General features: G+C 48.1%; 1 protein-coding gene across 1 annotated transcript in view; it reads left to right on the top strand.

The window, feature by feature from the left end:
* The window catches only part of PDE3B (phosphodiesterase 3B), a 97002-nt gene that overhangs the window by 31126 nt on the left and 46430 nt on the right, over positions 1–19446 (top strand). The window contains exon 2 of the mRNA XM_056554291.1: positions 881–997. Coding sequence (XP_056410266.1) covers positions 881–997 — 117 coding nt within the window. The remainder of the gene's footprint in view (positions 1–880; positions 998–19446) is intronic.

Genomic DNA, 19446 nt, shown 5'->3' on the forward strand with positions numbered 1-19446 from the left:
AGAGGAGTTTGTTACAGTGTATCAGGCTGGAGTCCTGCTTGTTTGTAGCAAACCCTCAGCTGTGAGAAGTGCTGGAGGGTTCCCTCCATTAGTCGTGGCCGGTCATGTAGTAGTCGTGTCTTCCGTCTGGGTGATTGGTTGTAATTACTATAATCGCGGGGACAGGGCGTTTCACGCGCGGTCACAGCTGATGGCGGAGGAGGAGGGGCGTCAGTCTGTTCACACACATCAGATTCATATAGGAGATTAAAGGGGTTGTCCTGGATTAGAACAACATAACCGCTTTCCTCCACAAACAGCGCCGCCCCGTCCTCAGGCTGCCTGCGGTATTACAGCTCGGCCCCATTCACTTCAATAAAACATAGCTGCAATACCGCACACGGCCTGAGGACAGGGGTGGCGCTGTTTCTGGAAACACCTTGTCGTCATTTGGATCTACATCTCTTTACGGATTCGTTCAGGGCTCGTTACGCGGTTAGATATTTTAATCGCTATGGACCGCAACCATTTTGGTTTCTCATTTTCGCCTCTTTCTGAATCGGTCGCCGCGACTCTACTGTGGACCGACACGATGGGGAAAGTGGTGAACGTTGGTGTCGGCGGCGTGTCTGCGCGGTGGTAATGGAAGCTCCGCCCACCTGTGTCCTATGCGTGGGCTTTCATACGGACAGCATTGCTTCTGTATTGCGGTGTATGTGCAGCCAGTGGCACTACAACTCCCAGCATGTAGTCTGCGCTGTGCGTTATTGTAGAAACCTTTTAGCGCTGTGTAAAAAATATTTGGATTTATTGTAAGTAAATATTTGTAACTTAGTAGAAAAAGTAAAAAAAAGAATGAAAAAAACTTTTTTTTTTCCTTTTTTTTTCTTTCCGTTTTTAGTTTTTCGCTTATGAAGTTTGCGGCGCAGCTCTCGTTGGTCTCCAGCGAGGGGTTAACGCGCGGCCGGGTCTGATTGGCTGCAGGAAGGAGCAGGATGCACTCAGCGCTGCCATCAGATGAGGAAATGCAAGAACGACAGCTCCAGAACTTTGCCTGTTACCGCGGCAACCGCTGACGTCACGGCGCGCAGCAATTAGCTCCCAGCTTCTCATCTGCTGAACTTGACTGCATGAAGGGGGGGTATAAAAGTGCTGACCCCGGGGTTAACCCCTTCACCGCCAGTGGGCAGTCTGAGTGGAGAAGGAAAACTTTTTGCAAAGTTTTTTTTGGAAAGTTTATTTGTTCATTTTACATTTTTTTTTATTTTAATATTTATAAATAATTTATCATCTGTTACATCTGAAAATTCTCAATACATTGTATATAGTGACCGGGGGGATGAAGACTTTCTGGATACATTGTATATAGTGACCGGGGGGGGATGAAGACTTTCTGGATACATTGTATATAGTGACCGGGGTGGGAGTGAATACTTTCTGGATACATTGTATATAGTGACCTGGGGGGGGGGTGAATACTTTCTGTATAATTGTATATAGTGACGGGGGGGGGGGGGGGGGCGTGTGAAGACTTTCTGGATACATTGTATATAGTGACCAGGGGGGGGAGTGAATACTTTCTGGATACATTGTATATAGTGACCGGGGGGGGGGGGGGGGTGAAGACTTTCTGGATACATTGTATATAGTGACTGGGGGTGAAGACTTTCTGGATACATTGTATATAGTGATCGGGGGGGAAGACTTTCTGGATACATTGTATATAGTGACCGGGGGGGGGGGGGGGGGGGGTGAAGACTTTCTGTATGCATTTTATATTGTGACGGGGGGGGGGGGGGGGGGGGTGAAGACTTTCTGGATACATTTAGGGAGATTTATCAAGGGATTTAAGCAGCTTTTTTTTATTTACAAAAGTCACACGTTCGCCTAAACAATTTTTTGTGCGCCTTTTGTGTGTAAGCAAAAATACCAATCTGCCCTATCTAAGCAATTTTCAGTTTTTACTTTGCAGCGGTTCAGGATTTATCATTGTGAAAGTCGCAAACCCCCTTCAAAAAGTCGCAAGTGTCACCAAGGTCAGACCTGGCCTACAGACTTGCCTATGTCAGCATTTCCAAAAAGTCGCAGGTGAGACTTTTTGTGAGACTTTTTTTTACTTTCATTTTCACAGGCACAGTGGGTCGAGCGGGTAGGAAATGTACAGAAGCTTGTTACCCGCCCACACATCTCCCGCCCAAACAACACTACTACAACTCCCAGCATGTTCTTACTGTAAGGGCATTCTGGGAGTTGTAGTTATGCCGCGCGGGGGGGTTTAAATGTAATAACCTATTTAACTTGTTTTTGTTTAATGTTAATAAAATGGTTAACGAGGGCTGTGGGGGGAGTGTTTTTTGGAATGAAAGTTTTTTAAACAGGTTTTTTGTTATTTACTTTTCAGGCTTAGTAGTGGAAGTCGTCTTGTAGACAGAATCCATTACTAGGCCGGGGCTTAGTGTTGGCCTCAAAATCAGTGAGTGCTAACCCCCCAATTATTACCCCCGATACCCACCGCCACAGGGGTGCTGGGCAGAACCACTACCAACTGCCCCGGGAACGTCAAAAATGGCGCTCCTGGGCCTATGTGGTAACAGGCTGGCGTTATTTAGGCTGGGGAGGGCCAGTAACAATGGTCGCCTGCCCTGGTAACATTGGGCTGTTGCTGCTTGGTTGGTATCTGGCTGATACTAAAAATAGGGGGAACCTTATGTGTTTTTTTTCAATAATTCAATAATAATAATAAAAATAATGCATAGGGTTCTCCCTATTTTCAGTATCAGCCAGATACCATCCAAGCAGCAACAGCCTGATGTTACCAGGATGGGCGACCATTGTTACTGGCCCTCCCCAGCCTAAATAACACCAGACTGTTTCCGCTTAGGCCGAGGAGCGCCAATTTTGATGCTCCAGGGCTGTTGGTAGTGGTTCTGCCCAGCACCCCTGTGGTGGTGGGTACCGGGGTAATAATTGGGGGTTTGTACTAACTGATTTTGGGGCCAATGCTAAGCCCAGGCTTAGTAATGGATTCTGTCTACAACACGACTTTTTCTACTAAGCCTGTAAAGTAAATAAAAAAACACATTTAAAAAACTTTTATTCCAAAAAACACTCCCCCCCCCCAAGTGGGTTAGTACATTTAGGGGTAAAAAAAATGTAATAAACATAAATAATTTTTTTGCTTATAGGAGTTAAGAAATTGGTATATAAAGTGATTTATTGGTTGTTGCTTATGTGACAATATAATAAATACGTCATATATAAACAAGAACTCGCTGACCAACGCAACGATGGTAAATGTCCCCCATAGAGTATATATATATTTGGTGGCTTGGTATGGGAGGATTATTTATATATTATGGTTGCGCTCTCCTTACGTTGTCATCGCTCCTCTACACGCTGCGGCCGCCCTCGACCTTTCGGTTACGTCTGGGATCATGTGACCCAGGGTTTGTCGGTCAGGAACCTATTTCCCAATGTTGTTGCGTCACGTATTTGTAGATCCGATAACGCTCCGGTGGTGATTTCCTCTCATCCGGTCGCGGCGCCTCATTCACCACCAGTGTGTGTTTAATGTATTATCAGTTTTTTTAAGGAATTTTCTCTTATTATCGGAACTTTTCACTTCATAGAACGTATAATTTTTCCTCCTTTTCGCTGTGCGGTCACTTTCCAGCCACTTGTCGTCTTTTCTTCGGTGGTTCAGTAACCGTGTCCGGAGGAGACGCAGGGAACACGATCATTGGCTCCACTTCAGCGGTTTAAGACGCCGTTTGCCTTCACAAGTGGCGGAGTGTGAGCGGGCGCCCGGGGGTATGTACGGGGAGGTCAGTGGGCCGCGGCGCTCCTGCTTGTTTGTTGCCTTATTGTACACCTGTTCTCTCGGCATTGGCGCGCGCCCATTATAACCGCTCCACCAGGACGGCGCTGACTGTGACCTTATTATTGGGCTGCATTATGAGGTTCAGTCTGATGGATTAATATGGCACAAAAGACTCCACTACTAGGGATAGAAAATAAAGTATGTGCCCCCCTCCTCTATGTAGTGACCAGATGTGGATGGATCATAGTAAAGGAGTAACATAAGACTGACTGGGCTGGTGCACAACTGTATGTAGGGGCGACCAATCAGGAGATGGTGGGAAGGTACCACATGGTCAATAGATGGAGGTGACCAGGAGAGTGGTAGGTGAGGGGGCGATTAGGAGACTGGTAGGTGAGGAGGCGATTAGGAGACTGGTAGGTGAGGAGGCGATTAGGAGACTGGTAGGTGAGGGGGGATTAGGAGACTGGTAGGTGAGGAGGGGATTAAGAGACTGGTAGGTGAGGAGGCGATTAGGAGACTGGTAGGTGAAGAGGAGATTAGGAGACTGGTAGGTGAAGAGGAGATTAGGAGACTGGTAGGGGAGGAGGCGATTAGGAGACTGGTAGGTGAGGAGGGGATTAGGAGACTGGTAGGTGAGGGGGCGATTAGGAGACTGGTAGGTGAGGAGGCGATTAGGAGACTGGTAGGTGAGGAGGGGATTAGAAGACTGGTAGGTGAGGAGGCGATTAGGAGACTGGTAGGTGAGGAGGCGATTAGGAGACTGGTAGGTGAGGAGGCGATTAGGAGACTGGTAGGTGAGGAGGCGATTAGGAGACTGGTAGGTTAGGAGGCGATTAGGAGACTGGTAGGTGAGGAGGCGATTAGGAGACTGGTAGGTGAGGAGGGGATTAGGAGACTGGTAGGTGAGGAGGCGATTAGGAGACTGGTAGGTGAGGAGGCGATTAGGAGACTGGAAGGCGAGGAGGCGATTAGGAGACTGGTAGGTGAGGAGGCGATTAGGAGACTGGTAGGTGAGGAGGCGATTAGGAGATTGGTAGGTGAGGGGGGATTAGGAGACTGGTAGGTGAGGAGGCGATTAGGAGACTGGTAGGTGAGGAGGCGATTAGGAGACTGGTAGGTGAGGAGGCGATTAGGAGACTGGTAGGTGAGGAGGGGATTAGGAGACTGGTAGGTGAGGAGGGGATTAGGAGACTGGTAGGTGAGGAGGCGATTACTAGACTGGTAGGTGAGGAGGCGATTAGGAGACTGGTAGGTGAGGAGGCGATTAGGAGACTGGTAGGTGAGGAGGCGATTAGGAGACTGGTAGGTGAGGAGGGGATTAGGAGACTGGTAGGTGAAGAGGAGATTAGGAGACTGGTAGGTGAGGAGGGGATTAGGAGACTGGTAGGTGAGGGGGGATTAGGAGACTGGAAGGTGAGGAGACGATTAGGAGACTGGTAGGTGAGGAGGCGATTAGGAGACTGGTAGGTGAGGAGGCGATTAGGAGACTGGTAGGTGAGGAGGCGATTAGGAGACTGGTAGGTGAGGAGGCGATTAGGAGACTGGTAGGTGAGGAGGCGATTAGGAGACTGGTAGGTGAGGGGGGATTAGGAGACTGGTAGGTGAGGAGGCGATTAGGAGACTGGTAGGCGAGGAGGCGATTAGGAGACTGGTAGGTGAGGAGGCGATTAGGAGACTGGTAGGTGAGGAGGCGATTAGGAGACTGGTAGGCGAGGAGGCGATTAGGAGACTGGTAGGTGAGGAGGCGATTAGGAGACTGGTAGGTGAGGAGGCGATTAGGAGACTGGTAGGTGAGGAGGCGATTAGGAGACTGGTAGGTGAGGAGGCGATTAGGAGACTGGTAGGTGAGGAGGGGATTAGGAGACTGGTAGGTGAGGAGGGGATTAGGAGACTGGTAGGTGAGGAGGCGATTAGGAGACTGGTAGGTGAGGAGGCGATTAGGAGACTGGTAGGTGAGGGGGGATTAGGAGACTGGTAGGTGAGGAGGCGATTAGGAGACTGGTAGGCGAGGAGGCGATTAGGAGACTGGTAGGTGAGGAGGCGATTAGGAGACTGGTAGGTGAGGAGGCGATTAGGAGACTGGTAGGTGAGGAGGCGATTAGGAGACTGGTAGGTGAGGAGGCGATTAGGAGACTGGTAGGTGAGGAGGCGATTAGGAGACTGGTAGGTGAGGAGGCGATTAGGAGACTGGTAGGTGAGGAGGCGATTAGGAGACTGGTAGGTGAGGAGGCGATTAGGAGACTGGTAGGTGAGGAGGGGATTAGGAGACTGGTAGGTGAGGAGGCGATTAGGAGACTGGTAGGTGAGGAGGCGATTAGGAGACTGGTAGGTGAGGAGGCGATTAGGAGACTGGTAGGGTGGGGGTGGGGGGGTGTTGTACCCCAGGTGTTCGGCCGGATTGTCAGTGGTTCCAGGCACTTGAGGTATCCGAGTCGGCTGCAGTGTCATGTGATGTTGTATCTAACTCTTTGTACTTTATGTTCTGTTTGTTGTGTTTTTTGTGGTGATTTTCCATTTTTTGGACCGTCAGTCTTTGCCTCATAGAGAACATTCGTGTATTCTGTGTGATAAATAAATCTGCAGGTCACATGATCATAATATTGTTAAGGTGATCGGAGGACGCGGTGCGGCGCGGGTTCATGGGTAGGAACCAGATAACATCTTTATTATAAACTCCTCAGATCTTAAATACAATTCTCGGAAAAGTTATTATGTGACGGTGCCAAGAAGGAGACGTCTGATCTCTGCCGATCTGTCGCCTGTTCTGATCCCTGCGCTTATCCCTGCTCTCATCATTTTGCTGATCCCTGCGCTGATCATAGCCCTGATCCCCGCCCAGGTCCCTGCTCTGATCTTTGTGCTGATCCCTGCCCCAGTTCCCAGTGCTGATCCCTCCCCTGATCACTGTGCTGATCACTTTCCTGATCCCTGTCTGCTTGACTCTCCAGCCTTATTGGTTTTTAGCTGAAAGTTTGAACTTTTCCCTATAATTCTTGGTGTATTATTATTATTATTATTATTATTTTTTTTTTTTAAGCTCTTAAAATCTTTAAAGTGAATTTCCGTGATTTCTTGGATACAGATAAAACAAGGAGAGATGATCTGTCTGCCTTCCAAGTAACCATCAGGGCGCGTCACATGGGGCGGATAGGATGGGCGTATTCTCTCTAGATTGTGTAGTAGTATAGCATTAATATTAGTATTGTGGTAAAGCAGTTATAGTAGTAATATAGTATAGTAGTAGTGTTGCAGTAATAGTTGTATTGTATAGCAGTAGTAATAATAGTATTGGAGTAATAGTATTATTGTTGTATAGCAGTAATAGTGTTGTAGTATAGCAGTAGTAATAGTAGTATAGCAGTAATAGTAGTGTTGTAGTAATAGTAGTACAGTAGTATAGCAGTCGTAATAGTAGTATAGCAGTAATTGTAGTGTTGTAGTATAGCAGTATTATATTGTAGTATAGAAGTAGTATTGTAGTAATAGTAGTATAGCAGTAGTAATAGTAGTATAGCAATAATAATAGTGTTGTAGTGTAGCAGTAATATAGCTGTAATAGTAGTGTTGTAGTAATAGTAGTATTGTACTTTAGTATAGAAGTAGTATTGTAGTAATAGTATAGTAGGAATAGTAGTAGTAATAGTACTAGTATAGCAGTTATAGTAGTGTTGTAGTAATAGTAGTATTATACTGTAGTATAGGAGCAGTATAGTAGTAGTAGTAGTATAATAACAGTAATGGTAGGGTTGTAGTAATAGTAGTATTGTAGTAGTATAGCAGTAATAGTAGTATAGCAGTAGTAATTGTATAGTAGTAATAATATTGTAGTAATAGCAGTATTGTATTGTAGTATAGAAGTAGTAATAGTAGTTTTGTAGTAATAGCAGAAACAGTAGCACAGCAGTAACAGTAGCAGTAAACATAGTACAGCAGTAATAGTAGTATTGTAGTAAAGCATACTATTATAGTAGTATTGTAGTAATAGTATTGTAGTAATATCAGGAATAGTAGTATAGCAGGAATAGAACTGTAGTAATAGTATAGTAGTAATAGTAGTATTGTAGTAATAGTATATTAGCAATAGTAGTATTGTAGTGAATAGTACAGCAGTAATAGTAGCATTGTAGTAATAGTATAGCAGTAATAGTACTATTGTACTAATAGTAGTACAGTAGTATAGCAGTCGTAATAGTAGTATAGCAGGAATAGTAGTGTTGTAGTATAGTAGTAGTAATATTAGTATAGCTGTAATAGTAGTGTTGTAATAGTAGTATTGTACTGTAGTATAGTAGTATTGTAGTTATAGTATAGTAGGAATAGTAGTAGTAATAGTAGTAGGATAGCAGTAATAGTAGTGTTGTAGTAATAGTATAGTAGGAATAGTAGTAGTTATAGTAGTAGTATAGCAGTAATAGTAGTATTGTAGTAATGGTATAGCAGTCATAGTACTATTGTAGTAATGGTATAGCAGTCATAGTACTATTGTAGTAATGGTATAGCAGTCATAGCAGTATTGTAGTATTGGTATAGCAGTCATAGTAGTATTGTATTAGTGGTATAGCAATAATAGTAGTATTGTAGTAATGGTATAGCAGTAATAGTAGTATTGTAGTAATATGGTATCACAGTAATAGTAGTATTGTAGTAATAGGATAGCAGTAATAGTAGTATTGTAGTAATAGGATAGCAGTAATAGTGGTATTGTAGTAATAGGATAGCAGTAATAGTGGTATTGTAGTAATAGCATAGCAGTATTAGTGGTATTGTGGTAATAGGATAGCAGTAATAGTAGTACTGTAGTAATAGGATAGCAGTAATAGTATAGCAGTAATAGTAGTTTTGTAGTAATAGTATACCAGTAATAGTAGTATTGTAGTAATAGTAGTAATAGTACAGTAGTAATAGTAGTATTGTAGTAATAGTATAGTAGTAATAGTAGTATTGTTGTAATAGTACAGTAGTAATAGTATAGCAATAATAGTAGTATTGTAGTAATAGGATAGCAGTAATAGTAGTACTGTAGTAATAGGATAGCAGTAATAGTAGTGTTGTAGTAATAGTATAGCAGTAATAGTAGTATTGTAGTAATAGTAGTATTGTGGTATAGCAGTAATAGTAGTATTGTAGTAATAGTACAGCAGTAATAGTATTATTGTAGTAATAGTATAGCTGTAATAGTAGAATTGTAGTAATAGTAGTATTGTAGTAATAGTGCAGCAGTAATAGTAGTATTGTAGTAATGTATTGTAGTAATAGCAGTCTGTCAATCAGTGTTGTTGCCGGATTCAATATCTGCTATAAAATCTTTTGTTGCCACAAAATCTGGAAAACTTTGGCTTATTTTATACCCTGTACATAGCCATACAATTATATCCAGTCTAGACAATGCTCTGTGAGCTAAACATCCCGGACCCCAGACTGATACATTGTACATAGCTCATCCTGCTCTCAGCTGAGAAGTGATACAATTGTATCCAGTCTAGACAATGCTCTGTGAGCTAAACATCCTGGACTCCAGACTGATACATTGTACATAGCTAGTCCTGCTCTCAGCTGATACAATTGTATCCAGTCTAGACAATGCTCTGTGAGCTAAACCTCCTGGACTCCAGACTGATACATTGTACATAGCTAGTCCTGCTCTCAGCTGAGAAGTGATACAATTGTATCCAGTCTAGACAATGCTCTGTGAGCTAAACATCCTGGACCCCAGACTGATACATTGTACATAGCTCGTCCTGCTCTCAGCTGAGAAGTGATACAATTGTATCCAGTCTAGACAATGCTCTGTGAGCTAAACCTCCTGGACTCCAGACTGATACATTGTACATAGCTCGTCCTGCTCTCAGCTGAGAAGTGATACAATTGTATCCAGTCTAGACAATGCTCTGTGAGCTAAATATCCTGGACTCCAGGCTGATACATTGCAAGAGAGATTAGTGCAGCTACTTCTGATGTGTTTAGCTCACAGAGCATTGTCTAGACTGAAAAAAGGTCTATCCACTTTGCCTCTCTTCACCATCAGAATAGTGAGTGCAGCTCTGGAGCAGTATACGTGGTGTCCTGTATACACAGTGTAACATGGGGTCAGAGGTTGATGTGTATTTTAGGCTCATTCCTCTGTTTGTTGATATGGTATATACCGCCATGTAGCTGAGCCGCGCCCGCGCATTCCAGTGAACTGTGACCATGAGAAGGTGTCATGGAGGCGACTGTGTGGGGTCCGGGCTCCTGCAGATCTTTCCTCTATACACAGGATTAGTGTTGTTGTGGTCGTAGCTGGAGGGTTGTAGCTGACAATTCTGTACAGTGGTGATGTGTGTGTATTGTACAGTGGTGATGTGTGTGTGTATTGTACAGTGGTGATGTGTGTGTGTATTGTACAGTGGTGATGTGTGTGTGTGTGTGTGTATTGTACAGTGGTGATGTGTGTGTGTATTGTACAGTGGTGATGTGTGTGTGTGTGTATTGTACAGTGGTGATGTGTGTGTGTATTGTACAGTGGTGATGTGTGTGTGTGTGTATTGTACAATGGTGATGTGTGTGTGTGTGTATTGTACAGTGGTGATGTGTGTGTGTATTGTACAGTGGTGATGTGTGTGTATTGTACAGTGGTGATGTGTGTGTGTGTATTGTACAGTGGTGATGTGTGTGTGTATTGTACAGTGGTGATGTGTGTGTGTATTGTACAGTGGTGATGTGTGTGTGTGTATTGTACAGTGGTGATGTGTGTGTGTGTGTATTGTACAGTGGTGATGTGTGTGTGTATTGTACAGTGGTGATGTGTGTGTGTATTGTACAGTGGTGATGTGTGTGTGTGTGTATTGTACAGTGGTGATGTGTGTGTGTGTGTATTGTACAGTGGTGATGTGTGTGTGTATTGTACAGTGGTGATGTGTGTGTGTGTATTGTACAGTGGTGATGTGTGTGTGTGTGTGTATTGTACAGTGGTGATGTGTGTGTGTATTGTACAGTGGTGATGTGTGTGTGTGTGTGTGTGTGTATTGTACAGTGGTGATGTGTGTGTGTGTGTGTGTATTGTACAGTGGTGATGTGTGTGTGTGTATTGTACAGTGGTGATGTGTGTGTGTATTGTACAGTGGTGATGTGTGTGTGTATTGTACAGTGGTGATGTGTGTGTATTGTACAGTGGTGATGTGTGTGTGTGTATTGTACAGTGGTGATGTGTGTGTGTGTATTGTACAGTGGTGATGTGTGTGTATTGTACAGTGGTGATGTGTGTGTGTATTGTACAGTGGTGATGTGTGTGTATTGTACAGTGGTGATGTGTGTGTGTGTATTGTACAGTGGTGATGTGTGTGTGTGTATTGTACAGTGGTGATGTGTGTGTGTGTGTGTGTATTGTACAGTGGTGATGTGTGTGTGTGTATTGTACAGTGGTGATGTGTGTGTGTATTGTACAGTGGTGATGTGTGTGTGTGTGTGTATTGTACAGTGGTGATGTGTGTGTATTGTACAGTGGTGATGTGTGTGTGTGTGTGTATTGTACAGTGGTGATGTGTGTGTGTGTATTGTACAGTGGTGATGTGTGTGTGTATTGTACAGTGGTGATGTGTGTGTGTATTGTACAGTGGTGATGTGTGTGTGTGTGTGTATTGTACAGTGGTGATGTGTGTGTGTGTGTATTGTACAGTGGTGATGTGTGTGTGTATTGTACAGTGGTGATGTGTGTGTGTGTATTGTACAGTGGTGATGTGTGTGTGTATTGTACAGTGGTGATGTGTGTGTGTGTGTGTATTGTACAGTGGTGATGTGTGTGTGTATTGTACAGTGGTGATGTGTGTGTGTGTATTGTACAGTGGTGATGTGTGTGTGTGTGTATTGTACAGTGGTGATGTGTGTGTGTATTGTACAGTGGTGATGTGTGTGTGTATTGTACAGTGGTGATGTGTGTGTGTATTGTACAGTGGTGATGTGTGTGTGTATTGTACAGTGGTGATGTGTGTGTGTATTGTACAGTGGTGATGTGTGTGTGTATTGTACAGTGGTGATGTGTGTGTGTGTGTATTGTACAGTGGTGATGTGTGTGTGTATTGTACAGTGGTGATGTGTGTGTGTGTATTGTACAGTGGTGATGTGTGTGTGTATTGTACAGTGGTGATGTGTGTGTGTGTATTGTACAGTGGTGATGTGTGTGTGTATTGTACAGTGGTGATGTGTGTGTGTGTATTGTACAGTGGTGATGTGTGTGTGTGTGTATTGTACAGTGGTGATGTGTGTGTGTATTGTACAGTGGTGATGTGTGTGTGTGTGTATTGTACAGTGGTGATGTGTGTGTGTGTATTGTACAGTGGTGATGTGTGTGTATTGTACAGTGGTGATGTGTGTGTATTGTACAGTGGTGATGTGTGTGTGTGTGTATTGTACAGTGGTGATGTGTGTGTATTGTACAGTGGTGATGTGTGTGTGTGTATTGTACAGTGGTGATGTGTGTGTGTGTATTGTACAGTGGTGATGTGTGTGTGTGTGTATTGTACAGTGGTGATGTGTGTGTGTGTATTGTACAGTGGTGATGTGTGTGTGTGTATTGTACAGTGGTGATGTGTGTGTGTGTATTGTACAGTGGTGATGTGTGTGTGTGTATTGTACAGTGGTGATGTGTGTGTGTATTGTACAGTGGTGATGTGTGTGTGTATTGTACAGTGGTGATGTGTGTGTGTGTGTGTGTGTATTGTACAGTGGTGATGTGTGTGTGTGTATTGTACAGTGGTGATGTGTGTGTGTGTGTGTGTGTATTGTACAGTGGTGATGTGTGTGTGTATTGTACAGTGGTGATGTGTGTGTGTGTGTATTGTACAGTGGTGATGTGTGTGTGTGTGTATTGTACAGTGGTGATGTGTGTGTGTATTGTACAGTGGTGATGTGTGTGTGTGTGTGTGTATTGTACAGTGGTGATGTGTGTGTGTGTATTGTACAGTGGTGATGTGTGTGTGTGTGTGTATTGTACAGTGGTGATGTGTGTGTGTGTGTGTATTGTACAGTGGTGATGTGTGTGTGTGTGTGTGTATTGTACAGTGGTGATGTGTGTGTGTGTATTGTACAGTGGTGATGTGTGTGTGTGTATTGTACAGTGGTGATGTGTGTGTGTGTGTGTATTGTACAGTGGTGATGTGTGTGTATTGTACAGTGGTGATGTGTGTGTATTGTACAGTGGTGATGTGTGTGTATTGTACAGTGGTGATGTGTGTGTATTGTACAGTGGTGATGTGTGTGTATTGTACAGTGGTGATGTGTGTGTGTGTATTGTACAGTGGTGATGTGTGTGTATTGTACAGTGGTGATGTGTGTGTATTGTACAGTGGTGATGTGTGTGTATTGTACAGTGGTGATGTGTGTGTGTGTGTATTGTACAGTGGTGATGTGTGTGTGTGTGTATTGTACAGTGGTGATGTGTGTGTGTGTGTATTGTACAGTGGTGATGTGTGTGTATTGTACAGTGGTGATGTGTGTGTATTGTACAGTGGTGATGTGTGTGTGTATTGTACAGTGGTGATGTGTGTGTGTGTGTATTGTACAGTGGTGATGTGTGTGTGTGTGTGTATTGTACAGTGGTGATGTGTGTGTGTGTGTGTATTGTACAGTGGTGATGTGTGTGTGTGTGTGTATTGTACAGTGGTGATGTGTGTGTGTATTGTACAGTGGTGATGTGTGTGTGTATTGTACAGTGGTGATGTGTGTGTGTATTGTACAGTGGTGATGTGTGTGTGTATTGTACAGTGGTGATGTGTGTGTGTATTGTACAGTGGTGATGTGTGTGTGTGTATTGTACAGTGGTGATGTGTGTGTGTGTGTGTATTGTACAGTGGTGATGTGTGTGTATTGTACAGTGGTGATGTGTGTGTGTGTGTGTATTGTACAGTGGTGATGTGTGTGTGTGTATTGTACAGTGGTGATGTGTGTGTGTGTGTATTGTACAGTGGTGATGTGTGTGTGTGTGTATTGTACAGTGGTGATGTGTGTGTGTATTGTACAGTGGTGATGTGTGTGTGTGTATTGTACAGTGGTGATGTGTGTGTGTGTGTGTGTATTGTACAGTGGTGATGTGTGTGTGTATTGTACAGTGGTGATGTGTGTGTGTGTATTGTACAGTGGTGATGTGTGTGTGTGTGTGTATTGTACAGTGGTGATGTGTGTGTATTGTACAGTGGTGATGTGTGTGTGTGTGTGTGTGTATTGTACAGTGGTGATGTGTGTGTGTGTATTGTACAGTGGTGATGTGTGTGTGTATTGTACAGTGGTGATGTGTGTGTGTGTGTGTGTATTGTACAGTGGTGATGTGTGTGTGTGTATTGTACAGTAGTGATGCGTGTGTGTGTATTGTACAGTACTATGGTATACAGTCTGTGCTGCAGTCGCCCTCTGGTGGGGATACAGTCGGTGCTGCAGTCGCCCTCTGGTGGGGATACAGTCTGTGCTGCAGTCGCCCTCTGGCGGGGATACAGTCTGTGCTGCAGTCGCCCTCTGGCGGGGATACAGTCTGTGCTGCAGTCGCCCTCTGGCGGGGATACAGTCTGTGCTGCAGTCGCCCTCTGGTGGTCATACAGTCGGTGCTGCAGTCGCCCTCTGGTGGTGATACAGTCGGTGCTGCAGTCGCCCTCTGGCGGTGATACAGTCTGTGCTGCAGTCGCCCCCTGGTGGGGATACAGTCGGTGCTGCAGTCGCCCCCTGGTGGTGATACAGTCGGTGCTGCAGTCGCCCTCTGGTGGTGATACAGTCGGTGCTGCAGTCGCCCTCTGGTGATGATACAGTCGGTGCTGCAGTCGCCCTCTGATGGTGATACAGTCGGTGCTGCAGTCGCCCTCTGGTGGTCATACAGTCGGTGCTGCAGTCGCCCTCTGGTGGTCATACAGTCGGTGCTGCAGTCGCCCTCTGGTGGTGATACAGTCGGTGCTGCAGTCTCCCTCTGGCGGTGATACAGTCTGTGCTGCAGTCGCCCTCTGGCGGTGATACAGTCTGTGCTGCAGTCGCCCTCTGGCGGTGATACAGTCGGTGCTGCAGTCGCCCTCTGGTGGTGATACAGTCGGTGCTGCAGTCGCCCTCTGGTGGTGATACAGTCGGTGCTGCAGTCGCCCTCTGGTGGTGATACAGTCGGTGCTGCAGTCGCCCTCTGGCGGTGATACAGTCGGTGCTGCAGTCGCCCTCTGGCGGTGATACAGTCGGTGCTGCAGTCGCCCCCTGGTGGTGATACAGTCGGTGCTGCAGTCGCCCCCTGGTGATGATACAGTCGGTGCTGCAGTCGCCCCCTGGTGATGATACAGTCGGTGCTGCAGTCGCCCTCTGGTGGGGATACAGTCTGTGCTGCAGTCGCCCTCTGGCGGGGATACAGTCTGTGCTGCAGTCGCCCTCTGGCGGTGATACAGTCTGTGCTGCAGTCGCCCTCTGGCGGTGATACAGTCTGTGCTGCAGTCGCCCTCTGGTGGTCATACAGTCGGTGCTGCAGTCGCCCTCTGGCGGTGATACAGTCGGTGCTGCAGTCGCCCTCTGGCGGTGATACAGTCTGTGCTGCAGTCGCCCCCTGGTGGGGATACAGTCGGTGCTGCAGTCGCCCCCTGGTGGTGATACAGTCGGTGCTGCAGTCGCCCTCTGGTGGTGATACAGTCGGTGCTGCAGTCGCCCTCTGGTGATGATACAGTCGGTGCTGCAGTCGCCCTCTGGTGGTGATACAGTCGGTGCTGCAGTCGCCCTCTGGTGGTCATACAGTCGGTGCTGCAGTCGCCCTCTGGTGGTCATACAGTCGGTGCTGCAGTCGCCCTCTGGTGGTGATACAGTCGGTGCTGCAGTCTCCCTCTGGCGGTGATACAGTCTGTGCTGCAGTCGCCCTCTGGCGGTGATACAGTCTGTGCTGCAGTCGCCCTCTGGCGGTGATACAGTCGGTGCTGCAGTCGCCCTCTGGTGGTGATACAGTCGGTGCTGCAGTCGCCCTCTGGCGGTGATACAGTCGGTGCTGCAGTCGCCCTCTGGCGGTGATACAGTCGGTGCTGCAGTCGCCCTCTGGCGGTGATACAGTCGGTGCTGCAGTCGCCCCCTGGTGGTGATACAGTCGGTGCTGCAGTCGCCCCCTGGTGATGATACAGTCGGTGCTGCAGTCGCCCCCTGGCGGTGATACAGTCTGTGCTGCAGTCGCCCTCTGGCGGTGATACAGTCGGTGCTGCAGTCGCCCTCTGGCGGTGATACAGTCGGTGCTGCAGTCGCCCTCTGGTGGTGATACAGTCGGTGCTGCAGTCGCCCTCTGGTGGGGATACAGTCGGTGCTGCAGTCGCCCTCTGGCGGTGATACAGTCGGTGCTGCAGTCGCCCTCTGGCGGTGATACAGTCTGTGCTGCAGTCGCCCTCTGGCGGTGATACAGTCTGTGCTGCAGTCGCCCTCTGGCGGTGATACAGTCGGTGCTGCAGTCGCCCTCTGGCGGTGATACAGTCTGTGCTGCAGTCGCCCTCTGGCGGTGATACAGTCGGTGCTGCAGTCGCCCTCTGGCGGTGATACAGTCGGTGCTGCAGTCGCCCTCTGGCGGTGATACAGTCGGTGCTGCAGTCGCCCTCTGGCGGTGATACAGTCGGTGCTGCAGTCGCCCTCTGGCGGTGATACAGTCGGTGCTGCAGTCGCCCCCTGGTGGTGATACAGTCGGTGCTGCAGTCGCCCCCTGGTGATGATACAGTCGGTGCTGCAGTCGCCCCCTGGTGGTGATACAGTCTGTGCTGCAGTCGCCCTCTGGCGGTGATACAGTCGGTGCTGCAGTCGCCCTCTGGCGGTGATACAGTCGGTGCTGCAGTCGCCCTCTGGCGGTGATACAGTCGGTGCTGCAGTCGCCCTCTGGTGGTGATACAGTCGGTGCTGCAGTCGCCCTCTGGCGGTGATACAGTCTGTGCTGCAGTCGCCCTCTGGCGGTGATACAGTCTGTGCTGCAGTCGCCCTCTGGCGGTGATACAGTCGGTGCTGCAGTCGCCCTCTGGCGGTGATACAGTCTGTGCTGCAGTCGCCCTCTGGCGGTGATACAGTCGGTGCTGCAGTCGCCCTCTGGCGGTGATACAGTCGGTGCTGCAGTCGCCCTCTGGCGGTGATACAGTCGGTGCTGCAGTCGCCCTCTGGCGGTGATACAGTCGGTGCTGCAGTCGCCCTCTGGCGGTGATACAGTCGGTGCTGCAGTCGCCCCCTGGTGGTGATACAGTCGGTGCTGCAGTCGCCCCCTGGTGGTGATACAGTCGGTGCTGCAGTCGCCCCCTGGTGGTGATACAGTCTGTGCTGCAGTCGCCCCCTGGCGGTGATACAGTCGGTGCTGCAGTCGCCCTCTGGCGGTGATACAGTCGGTGCTGCAGTCGCCCTCTGGCGGTGATACAGTCGGTGCTGCAGTCGCCCTCTGGTGGTGATACAGTCGGTGCTGCAGTCGCCCTCTGGTGGTGATACAGTCGGTGCTGCAGTCGCCCTCTGGTGGTGATACAGTCGGTGCTGCAGTCGCCCTCTGGCGGTGATACAGTCTGTGCTGCAGTCGCCCTCTGGTGGGGATACAGTCGGTGCTGCAGTCGCCCTCTGGCGGTGATACAGTCGGTGCTGCAGTCGCCCTCTGGCGGTGATACAGTCGGTGCTGCAGTCGCCCTCTGGTGGTCATACAGTCGGTGCTGCAGTCGCCCTCTGGCGGTGATACAGTCTGTGCTGCAGTCGCCCTCTGGCGGTGATACAGTCTGTGCTGCAGTCGCCCTCTGGTGGTGATACAGTCTGTGCTGCAGTCGCCCTCTGGCGGTGATACAGTCGGTGCTGCAGTCGCCCTCTGGTGGTGATACAGTCTGTGCTGCAGTCGCCCTCTGGCGGTGATACAGTCGGTGCTGCAGTCGCCCTCTGGTGGTGATACAGTCGGTGCTGCAGTCGCCCTCTGGTGGTGATACAGTCTGTGCTGCAGTTGCCCTCTGGTGGGGATACAGTCTGTGCTGCAGTCGCCCCCTGGTGGGGATACAGTCTGTGCTGCAGTCTCCCTCTGGTGGTGATACAGTCGGTGCTGCAGTCGCCCTCTGGTGGTGATACAGTCGGTGCTGCAGTCGCCCTCTGGTGGTGATACAGTCGGTGCTGCAGTCGCCCTCTGGTGGTGATACAGTCGGTGCTGCAGTCGCCCTCTGGTGGTGATACAGTCGGTGCTGCAGTCGCCCTCTGGTGGTGATACAGTCGGTGCTGCAGTCGCCCTCTGGTGGTGATACAGTCGGTGCTGCAGTCGCCCTCTGGTGGTGATACAGTCGGTGCTGCAGTCGCCCTCTGGCGGTGATACAGTCGGTGCTGCAGTCGCCCTCTGGTGGTGATACAGTCGGTGCTGCAGTCGCCCTCTGGTGGTGATACAGTCTGTGCTGCAGTCGCCCTCTGGTGGTGATACAGTCGGTGCTGCAGTTGCCCTCTGGTGGGGATACAGTCTGTGCTGCAGTCTCCCTCTGGCGGTGATACAGTCTGTGCTGCAGTCGCCCTCTGGTGGTGATACAGTCGGTGCTGCAGTCTCCCTCTGGTGGTGATACAGTCGGTGCTGCAGTCGCCCTCTGGTGGTGATACAGTCGGGTGCTGCAGTCGCCCTCTGGTGGTGATACAGTCTGTGCTGCAGTCTCCCTCTGGTGGTGATACAGTCGGTGCTGCAGTTGCCCTCTGGTGGTGATACAGTCTGTGCTGCAGTCGCCCCCTGGTGGGGATACAGTCGGTGCTGCAGTCGCCCTCTGGTGGGGATACAGTCTGTGCTGCAGTCGCCCCCTGGTGGGGATACAGTCGGTGCTGCAGTCGCCCTCTGGTGGGGATACAGTCTGTGCTGCAGTCGCCCTCTGGTGGGGATACAGTCTGTGCTGCAGTCGCCCCCTGGTGGGGATACAGTCGGTGCTGCAGTCGCCCCCTGGTGGGCTCTCTCTCTTCTCTCTCCGCCCGGCCACCCTTTTCTCTTAGAACTTTTTGCACCCATTGCTGTTGCTAGGCGACCGCTGACGTCATTGGCTGCACAAGAGGCTTTGTGTGTTTATCTGTTCAGGGCAAAACCATTGGGGGGGGGGGGGGTCAGCGCCTCCTCCAGAACAAACTGACAGCAACTAAACTTCTGTCTGCATCACTACAAGTCACCGAATATGAGGAACTGTACAAAATAATCATAAGAACCACAAAACTAATCCCGCCACAATGTAACAACAAAACTAATCCCGTCACAATGTAACAACAATAATAATCCCGCCACAATGTAACAACAATAATAATCCCGCCACAATGTAACAACAATAATAATCCCGCCACAATGTAACAACAATAATAATCCCGCCACAATGTAACAACAAAACTAATCCCGCCACAATGTAACAACAATAATAATCCCGCCACAATGTAACAACAATAATAATCCCGCCACAATGTAACAACAATAATAATCCCGCCACAATGTAACAACAAAACTAATCCCGTCACAATGTAACAACAAAACTAATCCCGTCACAATGTAACAACAATAATAATCCCGCCACAATGTAACAACAATAATAATCCCGCCACAATGTAACAACAAAACTAATCCCGCCACAATGTAACAACAAAACTAATCCCGTCACAATGTAACAACAATAATAATCCCGCCACAATGTAACAACAAAACTAATCCCGCCACAATGTAACAACAAAACTAATCC

This window comes from Hyla sarda, unplaced genomic scaffold (genome assembly GCF_029499605.1).
Source record: "Hyla sarda isolate aHylSar1 unplaced genomic scaffold, aHylSar1.hap1 scaffold_66, whole genome shotgun sequence".
NCBI lineage: Eukaryota > Metazoa > Chordata > Amphibia > Anura > Hylidae > Hyla > Hyla sarda.